We start from the raw sequence: 27,451 nt of genomic DNA on the forward strand, positions 1-27,451 counted from the left end.
CAAACTGAATGCCTCGCTTCTTCTCCAAATGCCATCACATTGAGTGAAGAAGCGAGGCATTCAGTTTGAAACTGAATGCTAGTCTTCACCTGATGTGGACCAGCTGAAGCCAGGAAGGGCCTTTTCTCTGCCATGGAAGTGGCAGGGAAAGGGACCCTTAAACTCCAGTTGGCCCATGGAGGGGGATTCATCCCTCTGCGAGTCAGCTGAATCCCAGAAAGGGCTCTTTAAATACCAGCTGGCCCACAGGGCAGCTGCCCCTGCAGCCCCTCTGAGGCGCCAACAGGGCCCTTTAAATACCAGCTGGCTCACAGGGCAGGATCTTCCTCCCACAGGCCAGCAGAAGTGCCTCCTACGCAGGTCAGCTGGAGCCAGCTGGGGTTTGAAAGTCCTGAAGCTTCCCGAAGTGGCCCAAATCGTTTCAGGGAGCTTTGATTTACCATTTCCAAATCCTGGCCAGCATGCTGGGTCAGATTCGAAAATCCTGAATCTTTACAAATCAGGTCCGATTCGGGTATTTATCCGGAATCGGAAACCTGAATCGCACACCCTTAATATTTACCCCAATATTCAGCCAACGATTAGCTGCTAAAGTGTCTTAATGTAGTCTAAAACACATACCTATGTTTTAGGTAATGCTGTCTGAAAATGGTACAGACAGTTCAGCCCCTCAGCTAATTAACAAAAAATTGTAACAGCGTATCTGGAGATATCTATATATGTGCCTCTAGTTCTTTTTTGGCTAAGATCAGTTTAGTAGATACTTGTTTAACATGGTAGGTTAAAGGGTGAATCTAGCAAGTCCCTTACTTGGGAGAAACTACTGTTTTGTGATATTTGGTGCTAATAAAAAGGTGGTTAGATTATGTTTTCTTTTAGGAATTTTTCTGTGGATCAACAGTGATCGTCTTCGTCCTTCTGTGCAGCCCCACATTGGGACTGCGCAGGCGCAGGCCAGCCGCGGAAAAGATTTTTCTAGCTTTCAGAGATGTGAAGGGGACGTTCGGATCCACCGCGCATGCGCGTCGGTGTTCCCGCCAATTTTGAATGCATATATATCCGAACGTCCCCGGCATTCCCTCAGTTCCTTTTTCGCCGCCGTACGAAAAGGTTCTGTTGTCTAGCGTTTATCCTCTCAGCGTCTCTTCGGAGTTTTGGATCGTGTTCTTCTGGTCGGTATTTTTTCCCCATGTCGGTGGGAGATACCGTTCATTATGTCCCAAACTTCTTTGTTTAAGAAGTGCCTTAAGTGCGGCACTAAAATGACGCACTCTGACGGCCATGAGCTCTGCCTCATCTGCCTGGGCGAGGGGCATGTTGTCGAGCGCTGCTCCATCTGTATGTCCTTCACTCCGAAGGCAAGGAGTGATCGGAAGGCCAGGCTCCGTGCCTTCCTGTGGGATGCTAACCTTCTCCCCCCCAAGCCATCGGGCTCTTCGGGAGATAGACCCCGCTCCGCCGCTCCGTCGCCGGCGCCGTCTCGTAAGTCGCCAGAGCAGCTCCCCACGGAACCGACGGGGCAACCCGTTCCGGAGGCCCGACCTGACTCCGGTTCCGGGGATCGTCCTTCCGACCGGAAGGCCAAGAAGCGTTCCGCATCCAAGCCGAAGTCCTCCTCCAAGCCCTCGGCCACAGAGGCTACTTCGGAACCTCAGCCCAAGAAGGCCAAGACGAAATCGAGGGCCAAGGGCCGTGCTTTATCCCCGGCTCCGACTGTGCGACCTGGTACTCCATCTGGACCGGTCCTGATCCCTGACGATGTGGTGAGTCTCCACACCCCGTCTCCTCCTTGCACGCCTCCTCCGTCGGTTCCCGAGGAATTCGTGCCGTTCCCGTCTTTCACGGAACCGTTCCAGTCATTCGAACGTTCCCTGCCTTCCGCCCCGGCGCCTTCGGAGGCCTCCGTTCCATTGCCGTCTACCTCGTCGGTTCCGATGCCTCTTCGCTGGCCTGCCCCGGTGCCTGCTCCTCTGCCCCCTTGCCAGCCTGTCGCGGGGATTGGGAACATGACCTCCTGGCAGGATTTTGTGGCGTGGTTCCAGCAGTCGCTGCCCTTCCTGCAGCATCCTTCGGTTCCGGTGGTTTCCGTTCCGGCTCAGCCAGTCGGGCTCCCGGCATCCGCTCCTCCACCTCCTGGCTTGCCTCTGCGACCGTCGGTTCCTGCGGCTTGTCCGTCGGCCCCGAGCGCCCACCGGTCTTCGGTTCCGACGCAAACCTCGCCGGAGTTTTCAGATTCCGAGGATGAGGAAGGTCTGGCGTCCCCGTCAGAGTGCTCTTCGGACGCGGCCTCTGATCCTTCCCCGGATGACACCGTGGGTGGGCCCCGTTCATCGTCCCCGAATGACGACTACAGGCTATTCTCCGAGCAAATGATGCGGATGGCCGCCGCGCTGGAGATAGACGTCTCCTCCACGACCTCCAAGCCCAAGAGTAAGCTGCTGGAGGCACTGTATTCCGGGTCCCCCGCGTCGGTGGCGTTTCCCCCTGTGGAGGATTTTGTTGACAGCGCTCTCGCGCTCTGGCAAACACCGGCGTCCGTGTCCGCGACGGCAAAGAAGGTAGAGAGGTACTACCGTTTAAAACAGGATGATTGCCCGTACCTCTTCAGTCATCCGAAACCCTCGTCCATCGTGGCTGAGGAGGGTCAGGCTCGGTTCCGTTCCGGTTCCTCGTCGGCCCCGGCGGACCGAGAAGGCAGAAAGCTGGATGGCATGGGCAGGAAACTCTACTCGTCCGCGTCTTTGGGATTCCGTATTGCCAACTTCCAAGCCATAATGGGGTCCTACAATCTGTTCCTCTGGAAACGGCTGTCCTCTTACCTTTCCGATCTCCCCGAGGATCGCCGTCACTTGGTGAAGGCCCTTCAGGCAGAGGCCATACGGCTGTCAAAACAGCAGATGACAGCGGGCAAGGATGCTGCCGATTCCGCGGCGCGCTCGATGGCGACTTCGGTGGTCCTGCGTCGACACGCCTGGCTCCGGTCCACTGCCCTGCCGCCTGAAAAGAAGGCGAAAGTGGAGGATTTCCCCTTCGAGGGGCCCCAGCTCTTCTCGGAGAAGACGGATGAATCCCTCTCCCTGATGAAAAAGAATCAGCAGACGGCCAAGTCCCTCGGAGTCGCTCCCTCAGCTCAGTCATCGGGTCCGAGGTATCGTTATGGTCGGTTCCGATCCTACCAGGCCCCTTACCAACCTTACCAGCAGCGTCAAGGGCGCTTCTTCTCGGGCCAGTCCTACGGTCGCCGATCCTATTCAGCCCAGCAGCGCCACTCTTCCAGGCGCTCCGGCCGGTCCAAGGGCAGGCAACAGCCATCTTCACCCAAGCCTTCGACCTCGGTGCAGAAGCCCTCGGTCTTCTGACTAAGCCTGAACGCTCCCCTGTTGGCCTCCGAGGACACTTCCTCTGCTGCCCAGTTTCTGGACAGGCTTCGGCCTTTTTTGCCCTGTTGGCAACGTGTTACTTCTGACACTTGGGTCCTGTCCATTGTGGCCCATGGTTACAAGTTAATGTTTACAGATGCACCTCCTCTCTCTCTCCCTCCCCGTTGTTCTACATGTTGTGATGTTGTGTTACACAATAATGTTATGGAGTTGGTTAACAAAGGTGCTGTCCGGGTGGTCAATGTCTCTTCTTCCCCATGGGGATTTTACTCCAGATACTTCCTTGTGGATAAAAAGGGTGGAGGTTCCCGGCCCATCTTAGACCTTAGAGGCCTCAACGGTTATTTGAAGGTTGAAAAGTTTCGAATGCTAACCCTGGCACGGGTCATGGAGCTCCTGGAGGTGGGCGTCTGGCTAGCCATTTTAGACTTGAAGGATGCCTACTTCCACATTTCTATATTTGAGGGCCACAGGAAATACCTGCGGTTTGTGTATGGGAATTCTGTGTATGAATATACCGTATTGCCCTTTGGGCTGGCCTCTGCGCCCAGGGTATTCACGAAGTGCATGGCCACCGTAGTGGCATACCTGCGGTCCCAGGGTTGCTTTATCTACCCGTACCTGGATGACTGGCTCCTGGTGGGACCCTCGCCTGACTCTCTCCAGGCCCATATTGCCCTCACTTTGTCCGTGCTGGCTAGGTTGGGCTTGGTGGTTAATGGGGATAAGTCTATCCTGGCCCCGGGCATGGCCATTAGGTTTATTGGGGTCCATTTCGATTCCCTGCTGGGCAGAGCCTACCTGCCTCCAGACCGGTTGGCCAGGCTTTCCGCTTTAGCCCGGCATTTCATACATTGCCGGTACCAGACGGCCCTTTTGATTCAGACACTGTTGGGCCTTATGGCCTCCTCCACAGGGGTGGTTTTCTTTGCACGCCTGCGTATGAGACCTCTGCAAAACTGGTTTGTCCGGAGGTACAACCCCCTCACCATGGGTCAGCACCAGAGGTTTTCCATCCCCAGGGTGGTGCTGCGCTCTCTGGCCTGGTGGACTGTCCCTGGAAACCTGTCTGAAGGTTGTCCTTTCGGCCCCTTCCTAGCTGAGGTCACAGTTTATACCGATGCCTCCAACTTGGGATGGGGAGGGCGCTGTGGACAGCTTTCGGCTCAGGGCGTTTGGTCCCCATCTGAGGCATCCATGCACATAAACCTTTTGGAGCTTAGGGCGATCCGTTACTCCCTCGCTTCTTTTGCAGATGCCATTCGGAACAGGAGGGTTCAGGTCCTGTCGGACAATACCACGGCCTGCTACTACCTCAACAAGCAGGGAGGAACGGTCTCGCTCAAGCTCTGCAAGGAGGCAACGACTCTATGGAATTGGGCCATGGTCAACAACGTCCTTCCCAAGGCCGTGCACATTGCCGGGGATCTCAACACCTCGGCAGATGCACTGAGCAGGGTGTTTCTGCCTCAGCACGAGTGGTCCCTAAACAGGGTTTACCTCGACCAGGTTTTCCGCACATGGGGCACGCCTTTAGTCGACCTCTTCGCCACTGCCCGCAACAAACAGGCCCCGCTGTTCTGCTCCCGGGCCGGCATTGGCCGCCACTCCCTAGGGGATGCCTTCCAAATACCTTGGTCCCCAGGGCTCTTTTATGCCTTCCCGCCCTTCCCGCTCCTGTACAAGGTTCTTTCCAGGATCAGGGCCTTCCGAACCCACTGTATCCTCGTTGCCCCTCGGTGGCCTCGCCAGGATTGGTTCCCCCTTTTACTTTCCCTGTCCCAGGGGCGATGCCTCCCCCTGCCTCACGCCCCGGACCTCTTAACCAGGGACGGGGTGTGGCATCACGATGTGGCTGTACTGAATCTGACTGCCTGGCTTCTGGGCAACCGGGAGTGAGCCTCTCCTCTGGAGTGCTTGGGGTGATCTTGAATGCCCGGAAACCGTCCACCAGGTTGTCCTACCAGAGGAAGTGGTTACGTTTCTCCAAGTGGTTGGCCCCGAAGGGGGTTTCTCCCTTTAATTGCCCGCTTCCTGTCATCCTGGACTACCTCCTGGAACTCTGCTCCCAGGGCCTTGCGTTTTCCAGTGTTAAGGTCCACTTGGCTGCAATCTCTGCCTTCCATGAGCAGATTGATGGGAAGACAGTTTTTACTCACTGGCTTTCCAAGCAGTTCCTGAAGGGCCTGTTCAAGACCTTCCCTCCTAGGGCCCATCCCATTCCACAATGGAGTCTCTCTCTGGTTCTCTCCCAGCTGATGCTCCAGCCCTTTGAGCCTCTATCTTCTTGTCCCCTACCTTTGCTCACTCAGAAGGTGGCTTTCCTGGTGGCAATCACGTCCTCTAGGCGTGTTGGGGAGCTGTCTGCCCTGCGGTGTGACCCTCCCTTCCTGCAGTTTTTCCCTGGTACTGTCATGCTCCACACTAGCATGGAGTTTCTGCCCAAGGTAGTCTCGAGATTTCACCTACAGCAAAAGGTGTTCCTCCCTTCCTTTTTTCCAACACCCTCATCCCCAGGGGAACGAGCTCTACACACATTGGATGTAAAGCGTGCTTTATTGTTTTATTTGCACCGCACCAAATGTTTCAGGAAATCTCCTGTCCTGTTTGTGTGTTACTCTGGCCCTCGCAAGGGCTCCCCTGCTTCTGCCCAGTCCATCTCTCGCTGGATTGTGTCTACGATTAAACTTTGCTATCAGCATGCTGGAGTCCAGTGTCCCTTGTTGGTTACCGCTCATTCCACTCGAGCGCAAGCTGCTTCTGCTGCCTTCCTGCGAGGGGTGCCGCTCCAGGACGTCTGCCAAGCTGCGACATGGTCCTCTGCAGACACTTTCATCCGGCATTACTCTGTGGACGTGCATGCACGACGTGACTCGGCTGTTGGCACAGCTGTCCTGCAGTCCTTGTTCAAGTAGACACTCACACCCGCCCCCATTGGTGAGATGCTAGTTACTCTCCCAATGTGGGGCTGCACAGAAGGACGAAGACGATAAACAGGGTTTCTCACCTGTAACTGTTGATCGTCGAGTCTCTTCTGTGCAGACACACATTCCCTCCCGCCTGCCCCGCTGTGAGTGTTTCGTTGACTTAGTTTCTCCGGCGGCTCAGGTGAACTGAGGGAATGCCGGGGACGTTCGGATATATATGCATTCAAAATTGGCGGGAACACCGACGCGCATGCGCGGTGGATCCGAACGTCCCCTTCACATCTCTGAAAGCTAGAAAAATCTTTTCCGCGGCTGGCCTGCGCCTGCGCAGTCCCAATGTGTGTCTGCACAGAAGAGACTCGACGATCAACAGTTACAGGTGAGAAACCCTGTTTTTATTTTGTTTATTTTGAGTGAATGGGTATGTGTAAGGAGGAAATACATGTGATTTAATACTTTTAACTGGTTTAAATTATGCAAAATTTGTAGTTTTATGTTTTTTAGTAGTTTGGTTTCTTGAAATCAAAATGATGACTTACCTGCCATCTTGGACAAATACATAACATTTTTATTTTTTAGTGAAATGAATAATGTGTTCTTTGAGGCCATATAAAAACAAATGGAAAGCCAGCTGTCCTGAGCTTTTTCTTCTGTCTCCAGTTTCTCCTCTCCATTCCTCCTGCCATTCTTGTATCCTTAAAATACTAAAAACTCAGAACCGTTGCCTAACTTCAACTTTATAATTGTTCCTTTTCACAAATAAAAGTTGTCGGTTTAGAACTGTGTGTTCTTTCAATATTTTCATTGGAAGATATGCTAAGAACACAATGAACACATTGGTTTTTTAATTTCTTCATTTCCTTGTTCCGTTCATCACCTGTAACTTTTAAAGGCCTCTTTGGAGATGAAATGCCTTCTGCAGAAACTTACTCTGGCAACTATGATAGAATATCAGCTTAAGCAGTCATTATTTTTAGTAGGAGAATATTCCTGTGTCCAAGGAGAATTCTCCCCACTAGTCTTGGAATATGGCCCAGTGCTTCTGATTACTTAATCTTGGTTAAGAGGTTGAAAGCGGGCCATGGACTTCACACATTTTCTCCTCCTCTCTTACCTTTTCTGTGTTTTTACTCTGGCATCCTATTAACAGTGTAATCCTAACAAGAGTTACTCCAGTCTAAGCCCATTAATTTCAATGGGCTTAGACTGGAGTTACTCTTCTTAGGATTGCACTGTAAGTCTTGCACCAAGTGTTACCAGAACTGCTCTTTATTATAAGGGGGAAATTAGCTTAGCAGTCTGTAACTTAAAATAAGCGCGGATCTTAACCTATGTTTACGGAGGTCCCGATCCCAGACACTCTAGTGAAAAAGAGGCAGACAACACATAAGTTCCAAACACGTGTATTTAGTGTGGCGTAAGCCTAACTTGCACAATCATACAAGGAACACACAAGATCTAGGAAATACAGAGTAGGAAATACAGAGACGTTCGCATTAGCTGGTTCCCAACGATGATAGGGGGAATACTCACTTATCCTGGAGCGAAGCAGAGACACAGCAGCGAGGGTGGTGGTCCAATGCCAGCACTGGAACCACAGACGGACAGCAAGGAAGTCTGGATAGGATGGCACGCGCACCGAGTGGTCTGGGAGACCAGCTTAAATACCCCAAAACGTACCCTGGGGCTGGTGCTGTACTTGGTGGTTCTCACAGATTAAAACAAAGGGTCTAATGGGCTACTGAATGGCTTGGATGGGCCACTTTGGTAATCAGATTGTGATAAGTGACACCTCAGGAAGAGGGGACAAAAGAGGGAGGGGGAAATCCAAGTGGGCTGAAAGGATGTTCCAGCGGACAGGGCTTGTCCTGATGTCATCAGCTCTGGAATGCGGAGGTTTCTTTGAGATGCATTCTCTAAGTGCTTGGGATGGTCAGCACTTAGCTCTTCTCCGGGGCGGCTCCTAAGATATGCAGAGCGGGGCGAGGGGCTCTCGCTGCGGACGTGGTGTGCCCGCTTCGCCGAAATGGCTTCCCAAAGCAGTCTTCTTCCCAGGGTCTTCTGGCTGCCTGAGAACATGGATGCCGGCTGGGCATAGCTGGGGCTGGTTAGCAGGCTGCCCGGTAGCGAGGGCAAGCTCGGGGACCGGCCCGCGGGAGGTTCCAGGCAGGAACTGACCAGGGAGCGCCTAGCCAGGCTCGCTGGAGGTTTCCCCGGCTGGCGCCCGGCTGCTAGCAGCGGCTTGGGCCCATATGAGGCAGGCTTCCATGGAGGCAGGGGGAACAACACTTTAAAACACAGTCCAAAGCAGGGAACAGGCACGGTCCGTGGCAGATGGCAATGCAGGCACGGGGCACACTTGTAACAGAGTCCAAACACACACTGGGAATTCCAGATACAGGTCAGGGCATGGCTGCCCAGAAAGAGAATCCTTTGTGCAGTTATCCAAACATGGAGTCAGGGAACTACACAGTCTACAACAGCAGCAAGGCAATTGACACGCAGGCAGGAAACTGACACGTGTATCAGGACACACACGTGCAAAGCAGTCTTTGGTGCAGCAGTGAAACAGCAATGCAGGAAACTTTAACACAGTTCATGGCAGGCCTTAAAGCAGGGGAGGGGGCCTACTTGGCAACAATTCCCCCCCTCGGAGACCACGTGACGTCAGGCGCGTGGGTCTCCGAACTTGACTTCAAAGGCGAGGTGGTCGGCAATGTCCGGTGGTCGAGCTTCGAGCGAAGAAGGAGTGGGAAGGGAAGGAGGGGGGAGGCGTCACTCAAAAATTTAGTTTGGAGAACCACCTAACCGAATAAGTGCAATTTAGATCAGCCAATGGGCTGCAGGTCTCTGGGTTCACACCAGGGGGTGTGCTAAGTGCAATCGTCAGAATAAATAGTAATAATTCATAGGTAATAGCAATTCATAGTTACATAAGTAGTAATGATCAATTCATGTATACAAGCAGCAATAATTCATATTTTGCGTACATAGATCAATTCATAACTGGAGGTCCGCAATTCATGGTGGATTAAAACACTAAAACCAGGGGCAATTCATATACATGGATTAATTCATAAGCATAGGATTTAAAAGCAAAGACAATTCATGGTTCAATTCATGAATGTAGGAGTAAAAGCAATTCATACAGGATAAAAGTGAAATGTGCAAGCAAGGCATAGACCAATTCATCAAGGGTGGAACAATTCATAGATGGTTAAAATCATAAATACATATATAGGATTAAAACAATAATTCAGGAAGTTAAAACCAATTTCATAGATAAAAGCAGCAATAGTAAAAGCAAGTGCGGGGAAACAATTCATGAGGGGTAAGCGGCGGAAGGGCTCATAGGGGGCAGAAAAATAAACTTCGCTATTAAAAGACCAACTCATATAGTCAGATTAAAACCAAATTCATAGAGTTTAAAATCAGGAACGAAATAACCTTTAAAAGAGACCATCCAGGAGGGGCCTCGGTTAAAACCAAATTCATAAAATGATAAATAGGCTGAAATCACTTCGGCGGAGGGAGTCAGGTTAAAAAGGCAATTCCTTAAGGTTAAAATCAAATTCATAGGGATAAAGTTAATAGGGGGTGATAAAAGGATCCCAGTTCATGGGAAGATCATGGGCGCACTTGCAGTAAATAGAGGGAGGGACTAGTTCGGGGCTAAATTCATGGGAGTAAAATTCATAAGAAGCAATGGCAAGAAATTCATAAGACCATAGAGCAACAAAGATCACAGATGGCTCAGTCCGCAGTACAGCTGCTAGACTGGGTTGCATATTTACAGAAACAAGCAAACTTAGTCCATGTGTTCCAAAACACACTTCCACCCCCCCTTGCTGTCTGCGTCAATCCGCAGAGCAGGGTCGGTGGGCGGCGAAAAGGGCTTCAGGCACACAGTTCTAGTCCTCATGGAGGTAGTGCCGCTGGCGGTCGTTCGTAGGCGGGCCGTGGGCTGGGAGGCAGGGAAATATGTCCCCCCCTAGTCCACAAGAGGGCCTCGGAGCGGTGCCCGGCAGCAGAGCGTCCATGGGGCCGGTTCAGGATCCGTACACATAGTAAAACGCAAGCATAGTTCATAACACCATAAACAATAACACAAGTAAGGGAGGAAACTAGGGCGCCAAAAATGACCATTAGGGCAAGAGGAGGTCGGGGTTGTAATGATCCAAACGGTAAGACAGTTGGAGTTGCTGGAGCTGTCGGCGGCTCCAACAGCCCAAATAAAGTAGTGAGGCACATAACAAAACTTGAAAGGCCAAAATAACAATGATCGGGTGCAGGGCCAAATTGTAAATTCCAGTGGCAGTGGGGCTCCAGCCAAAGAGGGTCTCCCACCACGAATGCTCGCCGGTGGTCTTAATCCGCTGGGCAAGATCCAAAATCTCCTTTCCGTTGTGGGACACAACCAAAGCAGTAGTGTCCCCGTCCCTCTGGATGCTCTGGAGGGTGCGGTGGAGCTGGGGGTGGGTCAGGAGCTCGTGGATTAGCTCCAGACCGATGCCAAGGGAGATGGGCTTCACTTGTCGATAGATGGAGGGTGCCACTAGGATCTCTTCTTGGGTCCAGACCGGTACCGTGTAGGTGAAGTCGCAGGCTGCCACCGAAGACAGGTTGCAAAAGCAGCGATTGACTCCCGGGATCACGGGCTTAAGCTGGAACGAGTTCAGGATCACAAAGTCGCAGGCCGTTCGCACGCAGGCACATCCTTTCCCAAGGTAGACCACAGCGGAGCTGTTCTCCTGGACGACCTCGAAGGAACACTCGTTGAGGGCGTCGACTTGCGGGGCTACACAGGGGTGATGAGGTGCGAAGGCTTGGTCCTGGCAAATGAAGCCGGTCTGGTCTCGATGCTGGCACCCTTGGAGGCTGACGAGCTGCCATCCGGTCGGGGTGAAGCGGGCCCAATGGTCGGGGTGTCTGGCGTAGAGGACTTCGGTGTCGCTGACTTGGAGTCCCAGAGGCACGACTGGATACACATGGAATGACTCGTGCGCACTGGCCGTTAATAAAAATAATTTAAGCTCCTGGGTGGTCGGTGAGAATGAGGAATTTACGAGAGACCACCAGGATTCAAGCTCCAGTTCTATGGGTGACAATTTGGGCATAATCAATCTTTTAATTTCCAGGGGCAAGTGCCCGTCCGTGGCTTGCCGAATTAGCCCCATGGCCACAGCCTGATTTAATTGTTGGGCTTGCATACATGCCATGGCTATTGACATGTTGCGTTCCAAAGACTGTGTTCCTTTGAGCAGCAGAGAAAAATCTCTTTCAATTTGACTCTCCCAGTTAACTAAAATGGAGCTGATCTCGTGTTGCCCATTTGAAATGGAATTTAGGGACTGCACCACCGGTTTACCTAAGTCGGAGATGCTAGTCGTGACATGGGCAAACTTATTAGCGAGAGTCTCAATGTTGACCGAATCCATGATTGCTAAGCCTCCGGCTGCAGGAGCAGTCCAGTCGGCAATGCTTCGTCTGGCACGCGAGAGAGAAGGAGAGGGATCGATCCACAGTTGTAGCCATGCATTCCAACCCTTGCTACCGGCCTCCAGATAGGGAGCGCACTGCGGCAGCCTCTGGGTTACATTTAGCTCAGCTAAGTCTATGCGGATCTCTTTTAAAGACATTTGCGGGCGGACTAGAACTCTCTCTCGAATGTCAGTTTTCAAAACATGGGAGCCCACTATATGCGTGCCGCCTTGGCTCAATTGTTCATTGCTGGCAATCAAAGGGTCAATTTGGATGGTGTGGGTCTCCTGGGTCCGGATCAGCAGGGAATAATTGCCTGGTTCGTGAGTCAAATTTACAAAGAGCAGCCCAAGCCGGTGAAATTTCTCTACTAGGGGCTTGGTTTGGCATTCGGGCGTCTGTTGAACCAGTATCCAATCGGGTGGGCCGTGTTTGGCTAGATCTTCCTCTTTTACAATCCAGGTCAGGTCCTCCCAGCGCTCTATAGCAAAGGAGAGAACTGCGCCTGAAGGGGGCGTGACAGTGACCGATGCAGATTCAGTGGTAGTAGTGCCTAGTAGGATGGTCATTCTAAAGGGGTCTCCTGCCTTCCATACTGCGGCCGACACTAAAATAACTTCACAGTATGGTCCGAAAGCCTCAGTGACAAATGGCGAGGTTTCGAAATTGGCAGGGGTGGTATATTTGTCTACCACCGGGACTGCGGTGGGGGCTGGCCTGATGCGGGGAAGAAACATATAAGGAATCGGAGCGAGTGGTGAAACTGTATCAGTAGGTGAATAGCACACTAGCTCCTGGGACATAGTTTTGACTCCCACACATAAAATAACAAGCTCTGGGGGTCGGATCCACTGTTCTTCACAACTGCGGAAGTTTGTGCGATCCGTGGGGGTGGTCATGTTAATCTGCTGCACAACTTTGCAGACCATCATTTCATTCCCTGCCAGGGTATTAATACATCTCCAATGGGGGTAGGGCATTAATTTGGACGGGCGTCCCTCTATTAGGGTGCCTGCCAGCACGAGCAAACACAGAGTAGCCAGGTGCCTCATCTCCTGGCCTTCCTTTTCCTTTTGTGGTGAAAATATCCTGGGGAGACCTGCGGATATAAGTACAGGTTCCCTGAGTTTGTTGCAGCAAAATAAATGAAGTGAAGTAGGGAAAAAGAAAAGGGAGAGCGTTTTTCTGCCAGCACTGTATGTTAAGCGGGGTTCGAACGAGAAGTCCCAGGGGCACTAAGCGAGCCTTCCAGCTTGTTGCTCTGGGGAACTCCTGTGCGAAGGTTTCTTTCTCAAGCATGTATATTTCAGAGGGTAGCGTCTTTGCGTCGAGCAAGGGTCGGCTGTGCGTTAGGCGGGATTATGCAAACTCGCCCCAGGGGTCCCTGGGTGCCTAGACTATGTGGCCTCCAGGTGCCCCTTGCTCGGTGGCGGGCTGTTTCTATTTTGCGGGCTGAGAGCTATCGGTCCGGCTCGGCCTGGCCTTGCCGTTTTAAAAGGAAAAAAAAAACTAGAGAGCGGTTTCCATTAACTATAAGGGTTGCTGCAGACGGGGGCCCTCGCTTTAATTTTCAAAAATAGGCCTTCGTCATATATTTGCAGGACAACCAATTTTTGGAGGGACTCCCTCGGGAGGCCCCATCTTCTAGTTGAAAGAGAGAAAAAAAAAAGATACACCGGGCAACAAAAGGAAAAATACACTGAGCAAGAAAAATATAAGGAGCAAGAAGCATACGGGTGTGGGGTACTTTCAGGTTGCCCTCACTTGGAAGGCCTGGCAGGGCTTCACTATAACTTCAATATGTCTCCCCCCCTTCTTTTCCCTTATACGGTACGGGCAAGGGAAAAGATTACATTGGACGGGGCGGGCGGTTGCTGGCGGAAAGGGCCGAAGTGGAGCCGAAGGTGCTCGGCAGCGTTTATCGAAAAGCGGCGGAGGCGGCCGAGATCTGCCGGCGCCACTGAGTCTGGGTGAATCGGGGGTCATCTTGGCGCGGGGGATTCTGGCTATGTAAATGAGGTACGCTGCCCCTTGTGCGTAGCGAACGCACCTCAATAACATATTCCAGAGGGCACATATTTACAAAATACTGGCGGGTCTTTTACCTTTGCACTAAAGCGTACTAAGTGGTGGCGCCGTATAGCAACTCACCATGACGAATATGAACATTAGTAAAAGAGGGATGTTGGGCTATCTGGGGGTCCTTTTCCAGGGGAGGCACGGCCCTCAAAGCCAAAGCCGACCATCATGCGAAAGCGTGGGTCTGGCAGGTGAGACCCCGAATCTACGTAGATGCGGGATCTTCACCAGCACGGCGGGTGATATATTTTCGAATACAGGGATCACCTTTTTTGGTGGTTCCACTATGTTCGAAAGAATGTATTCACCTCTGGGCTAAAGCCTCTCCAAACACTTTCACACACAGCAAATCTCTTTTGCCTGTGCAATTTTTTTCCGAACATGCGGCTTACAATCCAATTAAGAATCACTTTCGGTGGTGGTCCTATTTGGCTTTGGTTGCCGTGTCTTCCCCAAGGGTCCCAACTGTGGGGCCCGCCTAATGAAGTTAAAGAATAGAATTGGAAAAACTCTTGACATTCACACCTATATCTACATATCCTACTGTTTCTTTTATACTAAGGCTACAAAGGTCTGATCTAAGGGGACACAGGGTATCTCTGGCCCAGGGTGAAGGGATATCTGGCGAATCACTGGGCAGAGGGGGGCTGGGCTGGTGGCGGCTCCCCCGGGGTCATACACAGGAGGGGCGGTTTGGAGCGGCTTCCCTTTCCATTCCTTTAATTGAGAGGCGTGAAAGTATTTTAGCCAAGTGCCTCCTGTCTTTCTCTGGATAGCTACCTGATAGACGGCTGGGGAGACTCTTTTCGTGATGGGGACTGGGCCCTGCCATTTGGCTGCTAGTGAATGCGCCTTTTGCGAGAACTTTCTGTACAGAACGAGCTGTCCTTCCTCCCACTGCCTGGGGTTCCTGACCCATCCTAATTTGCGGTCCATATCTTTCTGAGCTGTGCCCAACTTCTGGGCCACTTGCATGTGGACGGCGTGTATGGATGAGAGCAGATCCTGGACCCAAGCGTCATTAATCACTACGGGCTGCATATCAGAAGGGAGCTGCGTATCTAGCCAGAAGGCCTCCGGGAGCTGCATTCTTCGCCCTGTCATTACCATATGGGGTGTGAGCCCGTGAACTGCGGTGGTGCCTCGGATGGCCATTAGGATTATGGGGAGTTTTTCATCCCAGTCTCTCCCGGAGGAGCGAACCATTTTGCGGAGAGCCTCCTTGAGGGTCCGGTTGGTTCTTTCTATGGCACCCGAAGCTTGAGGGTGGCCGGCTATGTGGAAGCGTTGCTGGATGCCTAGCGCCTTGCAAAGCTCCTGTGTGACTTCTCCGATGAAGTGTGAGCCTAAATCAGAGTCCATGACTCTCACGATGCCCCATCTTGAAAAGACATTATTAAACAGTAGTTTGGCTGTGGTGGCTGCATTGTTGCGCTTACAAGGAAACGCCTCGACCCATTTGCTAAAGGGGTCTATGACAGTGAGACAGTAGCGATTGCCGCGAGGAGTGGGGGGAAGGGGGCCGATAAAGTCGATTTGTATGCGAGCCCAGGGTCCGTCAATTCTCTGATGCTGGAGGGGAGCTCTGGGTCCGGTGGGGTCTGCATTGACCATAGCGCAGGACAGACAGTTGTCTACCCATTGCGCTACTTCGGTGCGCATGCCAGGCCACCATCCAACCTCTTTTACCCTTTCCGGAGTCAGGTCCTTGCCTCGGTGTCCCTGCTCGTGGACAAACTGAATCAGGTCGGCTCTGACTTCCAGTGGCACTACCCAGTGGCGTTCACCGGCTGCATCTACTGCCCAAACTATGCCTTCCTCTTCTCGGATCATTAGTCTTCCTGTCTGATCTCTTCCTGCGGCTAGGAGGTCAGCTACTTCTGGGTCGGATATCTGTAGCTCGGCTAGGTCTAGTGTACCTGTGGTTCCCTGAGCCCGATCACGGGCTTGTGCCCGGGTGGTGACAGGGTGGAGAGGACAATCGGTGGCTGGTTCCGGTAAGGGAGCATTCTCTGTGGCGGCTGCCTTGGCTGCGAGGTCTGCCTGGTCATTCCAATAAGCGGTCTCTGAGTTTGTCCTTTGGTGTCCTTTGACATGGGTAACCTGCGTTGGGCCTGAGCGGGACTGAAGGAGCGCGGCTACTTGCTGCCATAGCTGTAGGTGGGCTACGGGTTTCCCATCACTGGCTCTCCACCCCTGATTCTGCCATACCGGTAGCCAGACCGTGGCGGCTTTGGCCGTCCAATCCGAGTCTGTGTAAATGGCAAGTGGGCTTTCTGGGGGCTCAAACTCGAGCACTGCCAGAAGCGCTTGCACCTCAGCCGCTTGGCTGGAATGGGGGCGGGCTGGACCTTTGAGAGTATGGGCGTCGCTCACTCGCACGGCGCCGTAGCCTGTCCGAGGGGAGCCTCCAACGTGGAAGGAGGAGCCGTCGCAGAACCAGCATGTGAAGCCGTTCTGTCGGGCTTCCTCTAGCGGGACTCCCCAAGTGACTGGCCAAACAACCTGCGGTGGCGGGTCCAGGGGGCACTCGTGCTCGGTCCCGGTTACTAACAGGCCATAGGGGGCTGGTGGCTCGGTGGTTTCCTTTTTAAATTCTACTCCGCGGTTGACCAGGGCCAGGGTCCATTGTGCTATACGGGCGTTTGAGACTTGGCCATCTTGTATCTTGCCAGACAGAATATATTTGAGGGGCGTGTGAGTGGTTTGAACTATTGTGCGTGAACCTCCTATGATAAATTCCCAATGGGTCAGACTCCAAACTAGAGCAAGGCACGTCTTTTCGCATGGGCTAAACTTAGTTTCTACTGCGGTTAGGTTGCGAGAGGTATAGGCTACTACTCTAGCGGTTCCCGCTTGCTGCTGGGTGAGCGTGGCTCCTATGCTCTTGTCTGACACGGCTAACTGAATAAAGAATGGCTGGGTGACATCTGGATGGGCTAGGGCCGGGGCTGCGGCCAGGCTGCGCTTCAGCTCGGCTAAGGCTGTCTGTTGCTCCGGTCCCCACTCCCAGGGAGTGTTCTTCTTGAGGAGGGCATAAAGGGGGCGAGCTTTGTCTGCAAAGGACTCGATGAAGTCTCGGGAAAAGTTAAAAGTTCCTAGAAGGGCTCTAAGGGAGGGGACATCGGTGGGTGCAGGCAGCTTGGAAATGACCTCCATTCGCTGGGCGTCCGGGGTGCGACCCTCGGGTCCCAGGGTCAGACCCAGGTACTTGACGCCGGTCTGAACCAATTGGGCCTTTTCCCTACTAGCCTTGAACCCAGTCTCGCGGAGGAGTTCCAGGACTTCCCTGGTGATTTGGCGGGCCAATTCTTCCGTGGGGGCGTGGACTAAAATGTCATCCACGTAGCTCAGTACGTGGGGCCTCGAGGAGGGTTGGAGGCGTTCCCACATCTGAACTACATGGGCATGACAAATACTGGGGCTGGAGTGGAATCCCTGGGGTGTCCGCTTGAATGCGTATTGCTGGCCGCGGAAAGTGAACGCGAACTTGTACCAGCAAGACTCATGCAGCCGGATGGAGTGGAAAGCGTTGGCCAGGTCTATGACCGAGTAGAACCGGGATCCGGCGGCAATGGCCGTCAGGATCTCGTTGTACTTGGCCACAACCGGGGCAACTGGAGGGGTGGTGGCATTCAGGGCACGGAAGTCGACCGTCATTCTCCAGGTCACTCCATCTGCTTTTAGAACTGGCCACAATGGGGCGTTGCAGATGGACTGCATCGGGAGTATGACGTCCCACTCAAGGAGTCCTTCTATAGTCTTGGCTATCCCTGCTTCAGCTTCCGCTGGGTACTTGTACTGTCTCTGAGGAGGGGGGTCCTTTCCTTCTATCAGGACGCAGGCGCCCTTCACTATCCCACACTCGGCCTTATCTGTCACCCACACTTCGGGAAAGTCCTGAACCCAGGGGTCTCCTGTGACGGGGGCGAGAGGAAGGGGGGCCTTAAGGGCTGCACATCGATGGACTGCATTGACAAAGTCTGGGCCTCCTGGGATGCGCCACAGGAGCCCATTTGCTAGGTCAATGGTCAGTCCCTCGGCACGAAAAAATGGCATGCCCAAAAGTCCATCATCCTCTCCCCGGTTTGCGCATGCCGAAATCCGGGTGGCCAGGTTCCCAACAGAGAGGGGGATATCCTGCCAGACCGGGGATTCCTGCATGCCGCCTCCAAAACCGGCGAGCTGCATGGTGGTGGGGGTCTGAGTTCCCTTTGTGACTAAGGTGGGCCGGAGTATATTAAGTGAAGCTCCGGTATCTATGAGGAGGGTGGCAGGCTTCTTCTTTTCCCCGGGAGTCCCGATCCCTGCCTTTACTGTCGGTCTCCCCCATGTGTCCGGCTTTAGTTTGGCAACTATGCCCACGGAAGGAGACTGGGACTCGGGGCGACCCTATTCTGATCCTGCACACTGGTCGGTGGAAGCGGCGCTTCCTCTAAAGGGGTTGTTGGGGCTCGGGCGTTCCCGGACCGCAGCTATCGGGGGACTCGAGAAGGGAGGGTCTGGCGGTAAAGGGGGCGCCGACGGGGGTACTGGGGGCTGCTGCTGGTCTTCCCACTCCATGATCACCTTCATTAGAACGGACGTGGGCTTTCCATCGAACAGCTCCATGTTCGCTCCAATGTTTTTGAGGCGCATCCAAAGTTCCCAGCGGAGGGGGTCCCTGGACTGGGGCGTGCTGCCGCGGTCCCGGTAGCCCTCATGGTCGCCCTGCGATGCTCCCCAAGCGTTAGACTGATCTGGGGGCGGATAGACCTGATGGTTGTACGGGTGCGATGCTCGAGAGTGAGAAGGGGCTAGGGGCGCATCCTGTGATCGGGGCTCGTGGGGTCCCTGCTGGGAGGAGGAACTGTAACTCGGGGTGGGCGCAAAGGAAACTCCCGGGCGGTAGTCCCTTGGTCCTCTTCCCCTGTTAAAGCTACTGCTCCTTCCCCTCAGGATCCCTCCCCTTGCCTCCGGGTACGGGCTGCGTCCCTGCGGTCGGTACTGAGAGTGGGGGCCATGATTGGCATAGGTGACTGCACTTATCGGTTCGCTCTCCTTTCTACGAGAGGCCGGGGACTTCACATGGCGGATGGCGCCGGTCTCTCGCAATAGGCCAGCAATGCTCCTGATGCGGGATTCCAGCTCTCCCCATGTAATGCTCCCGGGCTCTACTCCTGCTAGGGCTAGGCGAGTGGTGCTGTTGAGTCCATCTATAACTGCCCTCCTAAATTCTAGGTCGTCGAAGTCCGGCATGTCGCTCAAGTCTAAATCTACCTCGTCTGCCAGTTCGGCTAGGAGCTGCTTTCTGGCCAAATATGCCTCTGGGTCCTCTCCGGGTTTTTGAGACTCTGCAATGTATAAGGCCTTCAAGCTCTTGGTAGGCCAGAGGAAGGCGCACAATTCCTTCATGGCACCATACTGACTGCGAGTGGCTAGTCTCCGGTTAGAAATATATGCGTTAAGAGAGGTGACTATCTCGGGGCTGGCACAATGGCGAGCCAGCTGAGCTACATCGGAGCCACTGGCGGAGGGCTGGGACATGGTCACGTGTGCGAACCATTGTATAGCTGAGTCTCGGTTCAGGGGTCCCATTCGGTCCGCTATGGCTTGGAGCTCGTCGGGCCTCCAATTGCGGGTCTCTTTAACTATTCGGTCTGTCTTCCTGCCATCATCGTCTGTGGTGACAATTTCTTTGGTAGCTATCGGATGGAGGGGCTGTGGAGCTTCCTCGGGCTGGGGCGAAGGAGGTGACCAACTGTCGGTACTACCTTCGGGGAGGGCCAAGAGGGCTGCGGGATGCACGGCGGAAATTACGGCCTGCTGCATTCCCAGGTGCTGCTTTAGGGCCTCTAGCTCCCTCTTACAAGCGGAGTGGTCTGCTGCGGTTATCTTTGCGACTTTCTGCTCTGCCATGAACTGGGCAGCATGGGTTAATTTGGCAATTTTCTCCTGTCCTTCAATTACTGCGTGCTCAGCCATATCGGCACGAGCGGTGGCCACTTCAGCCTTGTGCTGGGCGTCTTGGAGGGCAGTGGTTAGTCCCTGCTTCTCCAGCATGAAATTAACGCGTTCTGAACGCCACTCGGCTGCCTTTTCCTCGTGTTCCTTCTTTTCTTTCCTTAGTTTTTCTATCTCCTGTTCCTGCTCTTCTTGAGCTGCCTGTAGCTTATTAATTAGGGACACGCTGTCCTGTAGGGCGGTGAAAAGTGCCCAAGTTCCATATCTATCTTTCTTACTTGACCTAGGTTTCTCCTTTTCGCAAAAATCCTGGAAGGCGCTTCTAACTATTTGGAGCGGGTCAGGTCCCTTGAAGGAACCGGCTTCCCAAGGGCAATCTCCCTTCTTCACTAGCCACTTCTCCAGGCGGGGCACGGTGGGGGCTGCCCGGTACATTTTATTTTCGTTTAAGGCTGATCTCGGGGGAGGTAAAAGAGTGGATCAGCGACAACCAGGGGTGGGGCGATTAAAGCTGCTCAAGGGTTTTAACAACTTCTTCCTCTCTATGTTCCTTTTGGGAGTTTTATCCTTCCCTCAGGTCCTCAAGGGTTTTTACCAGGGGGTTTTAAGGTTCTACTTTTAGGTTCACAAGGGTATTTTTAAGGGTCCTACACTCGGTTCTCCTCCACCGGGGGAGAAGAGAAAATTCCTATTCCCGTTTCAAGCTTGCCTACAAGCCACGGGACCAGGAAAAGTTTACTGGCTCAGAGGGTGCTCTCAAGCTCTCTAAGCCCAAGAACCAAAAACGCTCAGTGCTTCCAAGCCTCTGCCTAGAAGCTAAAGCTCAGGGGTCTCCCAAGCCTATGCGCTCAGAAAACCAAAAAGGGTTCCCAAGCCTCTGCTTAGAAACTGCAATTAAGGGGTCTCCCAAGCCTCTGCTCAGGCAACCAGAAATGCTCCCAAGCCTCTGCTCAGAAGCCAAAATGCTCTCAAGCTCTCTGCCCAAGAACTAAACTCAAAGTGTCCCCAGGCCTCGTGCTCAGAGACAAACGGTTAAACTGTCTCCGAGCCAAGACCAAAAGACCAAAAGCGCTCAAGGACTGCCTCTGCAAGTCCCCAAGCAACAGTGCCCAGGAGTAAAGCTTACTGTACTCCCAAGCGGAAAAAGCGCTCAAGAGTTCAAACAACTCCCAAGCAGGGTGCGCCCACGAGTCTGACTTAGAACTCGCAAGCGGAAAGGCGCCCAAGAGTCTACCTTAAAACTCTTAAGCACGGTGCGGCCGGCTGCCGCGGGGCTTCAGGAACCTGGCTTCAGATTCCCAAAGCTAAACTGAACGAACGGACTATCGATCCCTTCACGTTTCCTCCGGAGCGGGGATTGAAGCCTAAGTGCTGGCAGGAACGGGGTTTGGACGGACTTAGGAGAGACGGGGGAGGGCGGAAAAGAATTTTATATGTGCTGCTTCAGGAAGTATATATGCGTATATATCTAGAGCCTACTTCTGGGATCCCACCCACATAGACGCGTTTAGGCGGCCCGGAAGGTGGCCAGGAACTTCACCAGTTCAGAGGTCCTCACCCACAGTACACCGGTTATAACGGCTGGAGGGCCTCGCGGTGCACCACAAAAGGCAAGTAGTCCAAAGCTGGCTGAAGGAGGAAATGGGGAAAAAGCCAACCCACAAGATAGAAATGCTCGCTAGAGCCACACACACTCACACTTTTAATTCCCTGAGCTAAATTGCGCTCTTTACACAGAGGTCTGGAAAATTTTCCTCTACGTCAGTTCGCTGAAGACACGCGTGTCGACTCACGTGCATTCACACGAACTGGGTTATGCCCGCATCCTCCACCAGTAAACTGTTACCAGAACTGCTCTTTATTATAAGGGGGAAATTAGCTTAGCAGTCTGTAACTTAAAATAAGCGCGGATCTTAACCTATGTTTACGGAGGTCCCGATCCCAGACACTCTAGTGAAAAAGAGGCAGACAACACATAAGTTCCAAACACGTGTATTTAGTGTGGCGTAAGCCTAACTTGCACAATCATACAAGGAACACACAAGATCTAGGAAATACAGAGTAGGAAATACAGAGACGTTCGCATTAGCTGGTTCCCAACGATGATAGGGGGAATACTCACTTATCCTGGAGCGAAGCAGAGACACAGCAGCGAGGGTGGTGGTCCAATGCCAGCACTGGAACCACAGACGGACAGCAAGGAAGTCTGGATAGGATGGCACGCGCACCGAGTGGTCTGGGAGACCAGCTTAAATACCCCAAAACGTACCCTGGGGCTGGTGCTGTACTTGGTGGTTCTCACAGATTAAAACAAAGGGTCTAATGGGCTACTGAATGGCTTGGATGGGCCACTTTGGTAATCAGATTGTGATAAGTGACACCTCAGGAAGAGGGGACAAAAGAGGGAGGGGGAAATCCAAGTGGGCTGAAAGGATGTTCCAGCGGACAGGGCTTGTCCTGATGTCATCAGCTCTGGAATGCGGAGGTTTCTTTGAGATGCATTCTCTAAGTGCTTGGGATGGTCAGCACTTAGCTCTTCTCCGGGGCGGCTCCTAAGATATGCAGAGCGGGGCGAGGGGCTCTCGCTGCGGACGTGGTGTGCCCGCTTCGCCGAAATGGCTTCCCAAAGCAGTCTTCTTCCCAGGGTCTTCTGGCTGCCTGAGAACATGGATGCCGGCTGGGCATAGCTGGGGCTGGTTAGCAGGCTGCCCGGTAGCGAGGGCAAGCTCGGGGACCGGCCCGCGGGAGGTTCCAGGCAGGAACTGACCAGGGAGCGCCTAGCCAGGCTCGCTGGAGGTTTCCCCGGCTGGCGCCCGGCTGCTAGCAGCGGCTTGGGCCCATATGAGGCAGGCTTCCATGGAGGCAGGGGGAACAACACTTTAAAACACAGTCCAAAGCAGGGAACAGGCACGGTCCGTGGCAGATGGCAATGCAGGCACGGGGCACACTTGTAACAGAGTCCAAACACACACTGGGAATTCCAGATACAGGTCGGGGCATGGCTGCCCAGAAAGAGAATCCTTTGTGCAGTTATCCAAACATGGAGTCAGGGAACTACACAGTCTACAACAGCAGCAAGGCAATTGACACGCAGGCAGGAAACTGACACGTGTATCAGGACACACACGTGCAAAGCAGTCTTTGGTGCAGCAGTGAAACAGCAATGCAGGAAACTTTAACACAGTTCATGGCAGGCCTTAAAGCAGGGGAGGGGGCCTACTTGGCAACACAAGGTTAACATTACCATAGCTAGATTAAAACTAGGATTTTTAAAACTGTTTTGCAAACTCTGGTTAAAGTTGACCACAGTGGTTCCATTGAATATCCAATACTGCAAGATAGGTAGTGTTGAAATGGGAAAGGAGTGGGAAGGAGCAATCTTAGTCATTTTTAGCATGGCATGTTCCATCCTTTAAATCATAAAAGCACAAAGGATGGATCAGGTGACTCCTGGCAATTGTACAAGTTGTCCAAGTCTATTGATAATATAGTCCACCAGCACACTCTGTTGTAGATTACAAATTCATTGCTAAAAAGATGGTGTACACCTTGTCTGTTCAAGCACTTTATTGCATCAGTTGAAGACATCTGATGGTTTTGGGATTGAATTTAGAATTAAACATCCATGCTTTCAGTATTTTCCAGCAATTCATTCTCCACTCCTAAGAAAGCAGTTTGGAATTTGTCAAGATGCAGTCCTTTAGAAAGACTGTCATGTTTCTGTTTAAAACAAATATAACTGAAAAGCAACATTAAACACTTCGTCAATTGACCATTCTGCTGTTTGGTCTTCATTCAATAGAAATCAGTTGTCTTGATTTGTGATAATCCTGGAGTTGTTAAGGTCATACTTGACAGTTGCTTTTAAAGGAGTGCTAATGATTGTCACCAAGGGTCAACTCCAACATGACACTCCTAATCTTATAAACATGGTTTAAAAGCTAAGAGCCACTAGGTTGCATGCAGATTTCTCCATCCTCACCCTGTAATCTTAGTTACAGGTTACATAGCATTAGTCATAAATGCATATCCTAACTCAAGATTTGTAATTATCTTCAGAGCCATTCTATGGGTTTTTTCCCAGCATATTTCCAGTGTGCATTTTCCTCTTTGAAGAGTAGGTTCTTGGGATAAGAGCCTGTGACTAACATTCCTATATACAATAGCATGTAGACCCATTATAATCCTACTTTATCCTGTCGTAGAACCCTTACATAGGGGAACCCTCCCCCATGCTGGCTTTGTGATGAGTGGCATTTATTTATTTATTTATTTATTTATTTATTTATTTATTTAATTTATTTATTTATACCCCGCCCTCCCCACAGATGGGCTCAGGGCGGCTAACAACATTAAAATACATTAAAAATCACAAAAACATAAAATCAATAATAATTTTTTAAAAAATCATTAAAATAGTCCAGGAGCAGGCTATTTAAACAAATATTGGGAGTCCATATACGGGCATAGCAGATGGCCGCGGGCAGCCCCAGAAGAAGTGGTGGTTTTAGATGGAAGATGCTAGTTAACATATAGCTAGTATCTGGCTCTGAAAATGTTCACCCGAAGTATCGAAGTGCTAGAAATGCTTAAACGGGATAGATGCACATAAACCGATGTGTATAACTTGTATTTATTTTAAATCTTCCACCGGAACATAACTTCCTAAAGAGGTATAGTTCTTGATTCTGTCTTCTGTAACATTTAAATCCATACCTCCCCCCCCCCTTTTTTTGTTTTTTTCCAGTTTAAAGCAAAGTGGAAAATTTCACGGGAACCCTTGGCCCCCCTACAAGAAAAGAACTCCTCTGCACCCAAGCTATAAAGGACTCCTGAGGCTCTTGCACTGCAAAACTTTACACATTGTGTTGTTCACTCTACTTTATAAGGTACAACGGAGAAAAAACCCTGCTATTTTCAGGCTGGAAATAAGTGGGCAACTTCCGTGTTTGTTAGTTTGGGTTGAATGAATGAATTTATTTATTTCAGTTCACGACCAGCTTTAATCTAGTAAAATAAGACATTCCCTTATTTGGTAAGAATTATACAAGTTAAAACCTCAGTTAAAATAGTACAAATATAAATGTTATAAAATCTAATTAGCATACATCACATATCTTAGAACAGTTACCATAATTATAAATATAGCCCTGCATAAACACTTTAAAATTAGGAAGCAGAGATCTTAAACAGCCACCATATGGTAACCTCCTAAAGTGGTCTGAATTAAATTTGGGTTTGTAAAAGGTCTTAGAATATTTTTGAGCAGGTCTCTTTCTCTTCCTTTTTCTCTTTACAAGTTTAGGCAGATAGTGTACTTGCTATTTTTTATTTGTTTTTGTGAATTCATTTAAGCTGATTAAGAGCTCTGTGGCAATGAATTTTCCTGTTATTTGATCTTGTGCTTTTTCAAGCACTGTTGTACAATTTCCAGTGTTTCAGCCACAATAGCTCATGTGGTTTTTGTACATCCTTCTTCAAGAATTTCTTTAAAAATAGAAAAGCTTCCTTGGGAGAAACAATAGGGAGGGAATCTAAATACTTACTGTTCAGAAATAGTTTTCTCTCTTTTTACCATAGTTGGTAAATAGTTGCATCTTTCTCGCTGAAGGATATTTTATACCTAAAGCTTTAGGTACTGTGAAAATAAAGTAGACAAAATAATCTTTCTTGCCTTTTTTCTGATGTCCGAAATGGAAATTTTTTTAAGAGGAAAAGGTAAAAGTATTTAAAAAGGAATGCTGTAGGCTCTTAGGAGTTTTGAAATCTCACAGGTTCTTTTTAATACTTTAATTTCATTTCTGGGTGTTCATGGTAAAGTTACTTTATTAGCATATTGCGCTGTTTGTGTGTGTCTCCCTATTGTGGTTCATAATATTATAAAACCCAAGGAATTTGTGAATGTTAGCTTCCAAGAAAGGCGAAGGGCTCTCCTATTTGCTCATGTTTTTTATAGGGGTAAACTTGCTTTTCTTTTTAGATATTAATGGATCATCAAAACCTATCAGAACACGTCCTTTGCATGGTTTTATATTTGATTGAACTGGGGTTAGAGAATTCATCTGAGCAAGAGTCTGATGAAGAAGTAAGTGCTGTTATTTTTATTGCATAAATCCAAGTATATCTCTGTGTGAAATATAAAATGTGTGTTCTTTTTGAGCTTTAAATTGGTTTTTAATTTCATGTTGCTGGATGGATGTGGGTACAGGGATGTAACTCTGTCAGGGATCTAGCCACAGTATAGTTGTTTATTTTAAATAAATAAATAAAAGACAGGAGTAAGGCTCCCTAAACGGGAGAATAATCACACCCTTCCAAGTAAGGACTGGACTGTTATCAGTATTACTAAGAATAATTACATGCCTTAAGATATGTCCCCTTTTCTTCTGAAATGTTTTACATGTAGAAGGGAACACAAGTTGATATTTACTAGTGTGTTTAGCCAGTTTACTGGCATGCTTCATCATGTGCTCTGACATCCTGCTGTATTTTTGCTTTGGCTGGTGCACCAGGATTCTGTGGGAGGACAAGAACGCTGTCATGATAGCTGGTTCCCTGGGAATAATTTGGTGTCAAACATGCGCCATTTTATTAACTATGTTCGTGTAAGAGTACCAGAAACAGCTCCAGAAGTGAAAAGAGAGCCCCCTGCAAGTACAAGTTCTGATGGTTTTACTGGTTCTCAGGTAAGCAGAAAGAAATTATATAGTCTTGAAGTGGATTATTCTAACATTTCTTTAATGGACAGTATTGAATTTAAGATAATTGGCCTTCTAGTATTGAATTTAGGTTTGCTTTATACATGTCCATATCCGGTAGTATATGTCTAGTATCTAATGCCGTGTTTCTTAGGGTCATTTAATGCCCTCCTTTTCCCTCCAACTCACCAGAATCCAAGGCGGTCTAAAGGACTTCAGAGAGAGGTAGACTTGTGTGTATTTTGTGTTCTAATTGTAATATAGCTTTCATTGCGCTGATTCTAACTTGACTGCAATTCCACAATCTTTTCAAGTTATTACTGAGAAACTTTGCAGATTTCTAATGATAGGGCATAGAAGGTAATCTACAATTTGGTTCTAAATTAATTGCGCCATGTGCCAGAGATAACATTGTCTAGAAAATGCTGGCCTACTGTTGGAATAAATACTGACTTGCTCTGTTTGCATGTATGTGAACTTCTGTTGCTGTTACTTCTAACATTTTAATAATGCTGCTCTTCAGTTACCCCTTTCTCAATAAGCTTTTAGCCCTTCAGTCTTGATGGAAATTATTTGAAATGATAAATGGTTAGTATATTCATCTTGGTGAACACGTAATTAACTTGTTTAAATGATTTATAGCCAATACATAATAGGGTTGCCACTTTCTGTGATGGACAGGTGGGGAAACAATCTAACCATGGTTAATTTTCATATATTAACTTATGGATGAATTGCTGTCTATTTCATTAATATGGAGGCTATGCTAAAGGAAAGATGTTAGAGGGAAGGCAAACAGTTTAGTTCTTTTTTTTTTAAAGGCAATTTTGAGAGGTTATGTCATTTGTCACAGTATAGGACTTAAAATATAGACAACAAAAATGTTGGTCTATAGAATACTTTTTTTCTTGTTTCAAGTAAATTTAAAATACTTTCAAACGTT

General features: G+C 50.4%; 1 protein-coding gene across 2 annotated transcripts in view; it reads left to right on the plus strand.

Annotated features, from left to right (window-relative positions):
• UBR3 (ubiquitin protein ligase E3 component n-recognin 3) overlaps window positions 1–27,451 on the plus strand; it is a 158,264-nt gene that overhangs the window by 45,266 nt on the left and 85,547 nt on the right. For both annotated transcript variants that reach the window (XM_054971129.1, XM_054971130.1), the window contains exons 20-22: window positions 24,558–24,699; window positions 25,791–25,895; window positions 26,323–26,496. In XM_054971129.1, coding sequence (XP_054827104.1) covers window positions 24,558–24,699; window positions 25,791–25,895; window positions 26,323–26,496 — 421 coding nt within the window. The remainder of the gene's footprint in view (window positions 1–24,557; window positions 24,700–25,790; window positions 25,896–26,322; window positions 26,497–27,451) is intronic.

The sequence above is a fragment of the Eublepharis macularius genome, chromosome 2 (assembly GCF_028583425.1).
Source record: "Eublepharis macularius isolate TG4126 chromosome 2, MPM_Emac_v1.0, whole genome shotgun sequence".
Taxonomy (NCBI): Eukaryota; Metazoa; Chordata; class Lepidosauria; order Squamata; family Eublepharidae; genus Eublepharis; species Eublepharis macularius.